General features: G+C 43.6%; 1 protein-coding gene across 4 annotated transcripts; it reads left to right on the plus strand.

Moving 5' to 3' along the window:
* Positions 1-1,784: 1,784 nt before the first annotated feature.
* Positions 1,785-6,454, plus strand: SRP19 (signal recognition particle 19). 4 transcript variants are annotated; one of them, XM_036403842.1, is made up of 5 exons: positions 1,785-1,848; positions 2,969-3,044; positions 4,003-4,074; positions 5,046-5,157; positions 6,122-6,454. In XM_036403842.1, the coding sequence occupies exons 1-5, from the start codon at positions 1,805-1,807 to the stop codon at positions 6,253-6,255; spliced, it is 438 nt and encodes a 145-aa protein (XP_036259735.1). In that variant the 5' UTR covers positions 1,785-1,804; the 3' UTR covers positions 6,256-6,454. The 4 variants fall into 4 exon arrangements, with proteins under 4 accessions (XP_036259735.1, XP_036259738.1, XP_036259736.1 ...); XM_036403843.1 differs by lacking the exon at positions 1,785-1,848 and adding an exon at positions 3,842-3,924; XM_036403844.1 differs by lacking the exon at positions 1,785-1,848 and adding an exon at positions 3,847-3,924.
* The last annotated feature ends 497 nt before the right edge of the window (positions 6,455-6,951 follow it).

Here is a 6,951-nt window from a genome sequence, read left to right on the forward strand (position 1 = left end):
TCGTGTTTGCTGCAGTACTTTGTGCAGTGCATTCATTCTGACAGAATGAGAGCAAAGACTGAACACAACAAACTCCTCATCATTCAAAAACCTGAACAGACAATAACTTCTTAATCTGTACCACCCTGATTCCTTCTGAAGATTCCCTGTAACTCTTAACTCTTCCAAGTTTTCATGAACAGTACTTGCAGTTCTCCCCTGGGGGAACCACTGTGTTGCACTTCGGTCATTCCCTCTTCCATATTTCGTTGCCAGCTGGATATGTTGGTGGAGCAGAAAAATTTAAAAAGACACCACCACAGATAAATACTGAATAGACACCTTCAGTTCTTTGTCCTGGTACAGTGCTGCTGTATGAAGAGTGCACAAAACATGACATGTGAAATTCACAGGGTGACTGAATGGTTGAGGCTGGCAGGGACCTCTGGCTGTCATCTGGTCCAACCACTGCTCCAGCAGGGCCACCAAGAGCTGGTAGCTCAGGATCACTCCCACACAGCTTTTCAGTATCTCCAAGGATGGAGACACCACCACCTCTCTGGGCAACCTGTGCCAGTGCTCAGTCACCCTCACAGGGAAAAGGAGTTTCCTGATGTTCAGAGGGAACCTCCTGTGTTTCAGTGTGTGCCCCTCAACTCAGGTGCTGTCACTTGGCACCCCTGGAAAGAGCCTGGATCCATCCTCCTTGCACCATCCCTGCAGGAGTTTTATGTACATTGATGAGATCCCCTGAGCCTTTTCTTCTCCAGGATAAGCTGCTCTGGTCCCTTTATGGCTTTGGTGACCATTCACTGGACTCTCTCCATTGTGTCCATGTGTCTTGTCCTGGGGAGCCCAATACTGGGCCTGGCACTCCCAGTGTGGCCTCCCCAGTGCCAAGGGACAGCATCACCTCCCCTGCCTTGCTGGCAGCACTTCTCGTGGTGCAGCCCAGACACCACTGGCCTTGTCACAGCGGTGTCAACAGGCACATGTCGCTGGCCGATGTCCAGATCGGGATCCAGCAGGAGCCCCAGGGCCTTTCCTGACAAACCGCTTCCCACGGGGCATTCCCCGCCCGTACTGGTGCCCGGGGCTGTTCCCAGGTGCAGCACTTGGTTCTTCCCATTCTTGAGGCTCCTGCCAGCCCTTTCTCCAGCCTGTCCCGGTCCCTGTGGACAGCACCACCACCCTGTAGTGTATCAGACCCCCCCCCAGGGCTCGGTGCCACCAGCAAGGGGGACACTGCTGTGTCACCATCCCTGAGGGGGCACCTGCCCCTCACCCACAGCCTTAGTGAAGGTGCGACACAGGACTGGACCCAGTACTGACCCCGTAGTTTTCCCCTTAAGCTTTAGCCTGTTTTTCTCGTGTAATTGTACAGGAAGCTGTGGTAATAACAAATAAACATCTCCCTGCATTTCTTAGATAAATCGTTCTTTGATTCAAACACCGCTAGAGCTCTGTAAGTGAAGGACAACACACGGCGGCGTGGCACCCTCCGAACACACTCTGCGTCGCCCACCGCCACCCTCTGGGCTCGTATTTGTCTGGCGCCCGCAGCCCATTGTTCGCGGGTGTGTGTCACAGCGTTTCCGCACACCCCCACAGCTCCGGCCCTGCCCGCCGCCATTCCCGCCATCCCTCCCTCAGCCTGGCGGAAGTCGCGTACACGGCCTCGGCGCTAACGTCGCGCCTTCTCACAGGCTGCGGCTTTTGACAGATGGCCCCATTGACCAATAGAATCTCGCATGGTGCCGCTGGGGGCGGGCCCTCTCCGCCGCCGTAGCGCGGGGCGGGGCGGGGCAGGGGAGGTACTGCTGTCATGGCCGCCGCCGCCGGCGCCGCGTCCCCGGCGGACAAGGAGAGGTACCGTGAGCACGGCTTGTTTGGGGTCGGGTCCTTCTGGGTTCCTTTGTTGACGTGTCAGTCAGGGCTCGCGAAAGAGCAAATGCGCGCGGAGGAAGAGGTGGTGGTTTCAGTCCCCTTGGAGCGAGAGATGATGGTGGTTGGCATTAAATCCCTGTGGGACAAGGGGTGGTGGTGATGCTTGTGTGGTTGGGAACTCAGCGACGAGACTGGAGTTCCGCAGAACCCAGAGCTTGTCAGCCCGTAAAGATGGCAGTAGCACAGAGTGGAGAACACCTCTGGACAAAAGAAGGAGAAAACAGTAGAAGTTGAAGTGATTAATTTTGTGGTTTTTAGAGGCAGCCAGGAGCGTGATCCTTGTCACGCTCTTGTCATTTAGCTAATTGGAATCTGTCTGCACCATATGTTTTACTCGTTTTAACTATTTTCTTATGCTTTCGTAGATCCTTATTAATAAAATCAACGCGAGTCTTCTTCCACATTCCCTTGGTCTCAGCTAGTTGGTTTTTTAATTGTCTAGTTAGTATAATTGACGTTCTCTCACGCTAATCCCGTGTATGTGCTTGACAAGTGTAAATCTATTGAAAAATCATTAAGCCAGTTTCTAAGAGCGCAGTGTTTTAGTAGCTTTTAGAAATGTACCCAAATCTGGGGTGATTTCTGTGTGAATTTAAAAAAACCCAACAAAACAATCACAGAACTTAGTTAATAGTGTAGTGGAACCTTTTCGGAAAGTGTTAATTATTTTCAGGGAAATAAGTGTGTACCATGCTTCAAGATTGTAAGAAATAGGTCAAAGAGTTCTGTTTCAGCCTCATGGTTTTTGGTTTGGGGTTTGTTTTTTTTTTTTTTCCTCAGAGTGGGTAGTGCCATCCCTTGTACACATAGTGCCCAAAAAATGGTGTTGTTCAGTGTCCATGATAACTCAAAGTGGGATTTTGTAGCATCTTATTAAGCAGTCTATGGAAAACAAGTGGTTGTTCTAAGCTGCTGTGGGAACTTCTGTGTTGTAGCCATGACATTTATTTTCTGTTTTACTAGGAAAATACTAGGAAAATACTGCATAAGCATTAATGAATTGATACAGCTTGCTTAAAAACTTGCTGTTTTCTCTTTTTAGATTCATCTGCATTTATCCAGCTTATTTGAATAACAAGAAGACAATAGCAGAAGGAAGAAGGATACCTATAGACAAGGTAATTTCATGGGTGGCAGGGAAAATAGGACATTTTGTTTTGCAATGCACCAGTGTGTAGAGTGCTGGAAAATACATCTCTCTGATCTTTCCATTCCCCCATGGCATGGAAATAACAGTGTATTTGAAGGTAACCTAGTGCCAGCATGTGAATTTAGCAGGAGAGTCCTGAGCTGAAGTGTTTGCTTTCATGGGAGCAGCACCTTGAGCAAGCAGATGAAGTAATGAGGAGCTGAATACACTCAGCTGCCTACACAGATAGTTTGCAGAATTTGAAAGCAATGCAGAAAAGAGTAGTTGGCTGATGATTGGGTGCTGGTGACTGACTGTATGAGCCTGTACTCTGTGTGCTGTGCATGTGACACACAGGCATGGTAGTTACTGCTGCTTTGGATCTGTCCAGAAGTAGTTTTTCGTCATGTCACTCATATGTAATAATTTTAGCAAGCAGTTCTGGGAATATAAAGAGCTTTCTTTACTGCTTAGGGTTTGGGTTTTTTTTAAAAATAAAAGCTTTCTTGAGTATGCAAATTGCCTATCAAAGATCTACCTATGGGAAGAACCTGCTGCCTTCTGGAAAAAAAATTTGTGGTTTTTTTCCTCCCTCAGTCCCTGCTGTAAGTTTGCTCTTTCACAGCAAATTCACAGCTTTTGGTATCTCTGTACATACAATAACTGTTAATTTCAATTACTTTTTCTAAGTGATTCTTTAACTTGCTCCCCTGTCCTAGTGAATTCTATCTCATCTGTTTCCTGGTGTCTTACTCTTTTTTTTTTTTTTTTTTATGTTTTCTAAAGCACAGCATCACTGACATATGACTTCTACACTAGATTTGTACCTTCTCTTTCCCCATAAGCTTTTCCTAATTACTGAGTATAAGGTGAGAAACTGGTAACTATTTTTTTTATTGGCAGGTCACTGTTGAAAATTAATTAATTTTAACACATTTTTTAAACAGGCTGTTGAAAATCCCACATCTACAGAAATCCAAGATGTATGTGCAGCAGTAGGATTCAATGTGTTACTAGAGGTAATTAAAAAAAAAGTCCCACATACAAAAACCTCCAAATTTGTTATGCCTGTTTGTTCTTTCATCACGTCTTTTTTTAATAAGTTGTGGTTCAGAAGTTTTGTTACTAGCTTTGCTTGCTTTATATGATAGCTGACCATAATCAGGAAGTAAATGTTGCATTCCTTATGCAAGTCAGGAATATCTCAGATCTCTCAGACAATGTGACTTTTAAAGCTTATTAAAAATTACTTCTGTTTTACCATCCTTCTTAGAAGGCTTTCCTGGATGTTTAAAAGTGTGTCAGAATAAAAGCTGTTCTTGCAAGCTGCAACTCTGCAAATTAAGCTTCTAAAAACAGATGTTTTTAATGGAAGGTAATGACCTTTGCAATTAATCTGGTATAGGAATAGGATTCTCATAATTGGAATCTTCATAGTCCTTTGGAGTTATGTTTCAGCCAGACAGTGTTAGCTTTTTATTGCAGTACGTGCTTGCTCTTTAAATAGTTTATTGGTTACTTTTTCCTTAGGGAATGAGTCTGGATTTCTGGAGAGGTAACTTCACACATCATTTCCTGAAGTAATTATTAATTTAGAACTGTTGTTTTTCTAAGAAGAATACAGGTTCTCTTCCAGAGGTAGCCAAAAGCCTGCTACAAAATCAGTTTGTTTTTCAGAAGTATCTGGACAGTGCACACCATCTGTACTGAGAAACCTGTGATGTTTCATCAAGAATGAAGGCTGTAATTAGCCAAAAGCAGTGATTGTGACCTATCACTTGCTATCCCTAGGTGTTCAGAAGGGTTGGTAGCAGTGGAGACAAAACAAAAACCTGTGCCCCTGTGGTCCAGACCACTGGGGACATAAAATGGTCCCTGTAACAGTTTACTCACAAAATTTCTCAATACCTGGAGTTGCTTTCAGCAGTGCCTCTGAAATAGTTGTGTCTTCAAATGCACTTTATAATACATTTCTCCTTTTGTGTGACAGAAGAACAAGATGTATCCCAGAGAATGGAACAGAGATGTGCAGTACAGAGGTAGAGTACGAATCCAGCTCAAACAAGATGATGGCAACCCATGTTTACCTCAGTTTCCAACACGTGAGTAGAGTGCCTGGGTTTAGGTACCTCGCCTGTTAATAAACCAGGAAGACTTGGTTTGTTTTATGTTAACAGGCTGCTTAATTAGTTTTAACTATTATAAATCCTATATTTTACCGTTAAATCTCATTGCTTGTATAAGTCAACAAAATTAAGTTGTGAGCATTGAGTAAAGTTTGTAAAATGCTGTTGCCTTTGATTCTGCTGCTTCTGCAGCAGTGTCATTGGAGGGGCTTGTGGGGAACATTGTGTGATTGCTGTGTGGAACAAAGCCTCTGTTCAGTTTTGGCTTACTGCTTTGTTGACATTTAAAACAGTTTAGTTCTTAAATGGCTAAATTCCACCGTTTTTTTTAGGATACATACATTATCTGGGCATAAGAGTGGATGCTAAATTGATAAAACACAATACTGAGTTCAGCTGAATTTTCCACTGGCCATTTTCATAAATTAACAATGAAGCAGCTTCCCTTAACTAATTAATAGAAATTATTCATCTTGAATGTCAATTGTAATGTAATTTTTTGCATTTTTTCTGAAGATGAATCCCTAAGTAAAAGAGAAACAGTATATATCTTAAGGAAAGAGCAAGAAGAGTGCTGGGTATACAGTAGCATAAGAGTGCTGACAGAGAGAGATGATTTAAAACCAGAGTCCTGCTGGAGGGCAGCAGTGCCTTTCTAAAAATGTGTGTCACGTTTGCCTGATCATTCTGTCACCAGTGTTCTGGATCAGCAGGAGGTGGATGAAAAGAGTAGCAGAAAGCATGCAGGCACTTTGGAGATTGTCAGGTTATGTGGCTTTTCCAGACTAATGTGACACTTATCAGTCCTGCATTTTTATTTTTTTTTCCCCCAAGAATTTTTCACAAGCTGCTTGCTGTTCAGGGGAAGGAAGCAGATTTGCCAGGCTTTATATCTGTTGTTAACATAGCAGGCATGCATTGATGTCTCCCTGTATTTTAGGTAAATCAGTGATGCTATATGCTGCAGAAACGATTCCCAAACTGAAAACAAGAACTCAGAAGATGGGAGGTAGTGATCAAAGCCTTCAGCAAGGAGAGGGAGGCAAGAAAGGTAAAGGGAAGAAAAAGAAATAAATTAACTTCTGGAGTCGCTGTTGCATCGCATAGTTGTACTTACAGGAAGTACAGATGGACACCATGCAGCAACTTTGAAGTGAAGATACAAGCAAGAAATGAAGAGCTGAAGCTGAGTAGAACTGCCTGCTTTTCTTGGAACTGGAATGCATGTAACTGCCTCGCATCTGTGTAACAATAAATCTCTTTTCACACACAACCTGCATGTCTGATGTTAGCACCCATGGTAAAAGCGGAAGAACATAAGCAAATAGGGTGGGTGGGAGAATTTTTTTTTTCCCAAAAGAAATATGCACCTTTTCAAATCTGGTTGCCTCAGTAAACCATTTATTTATGATAGGGAAGCAATTGTCTTAATTCTCTGCTATTCTGTATGAGGAAGAAATTCTTCACCATGAGGGTAGTGGAGGCAGAGGTTGTGCAGACAAGTTGTGGATGCCCCATTCCTGGAAGTGTTCAGTCCCAGGCTGGAGGGGACTTTGAGCAACCTAATTGTTATGGTTTCACCCCAGCTGGCAACTAACCACCATCCAGCCCCTCCCTCACTCCCCACCCTCAATGGGATGCAGGGAAAGATAATCAGGAAAGAAGAAGTTTGTGGGTGTAGGTAAGAACAGTGTAATAATTTAAACTAAATAAAATTCAATAATGCAAGTGACAGTGATTACAATAAAAATATAATTATTTTTAATGAGA

This window comes from Molothrus ater (genome assembly GCF_012460135.2).
Source record: "Molothrus ater isolate BHLD 08-10-18 breed brown headed cowbird chromosome Z unlocalized genomic scaffold, BPBGC_Mater_1.1 matZ_random_MA35, whole genome shotgun sequence".
Lineage (NCBI taxonomy): Eukaryota > Metazoa > Chordata > Aves > Passeriformes > Icteridae > Molothrus > Molothrus ater.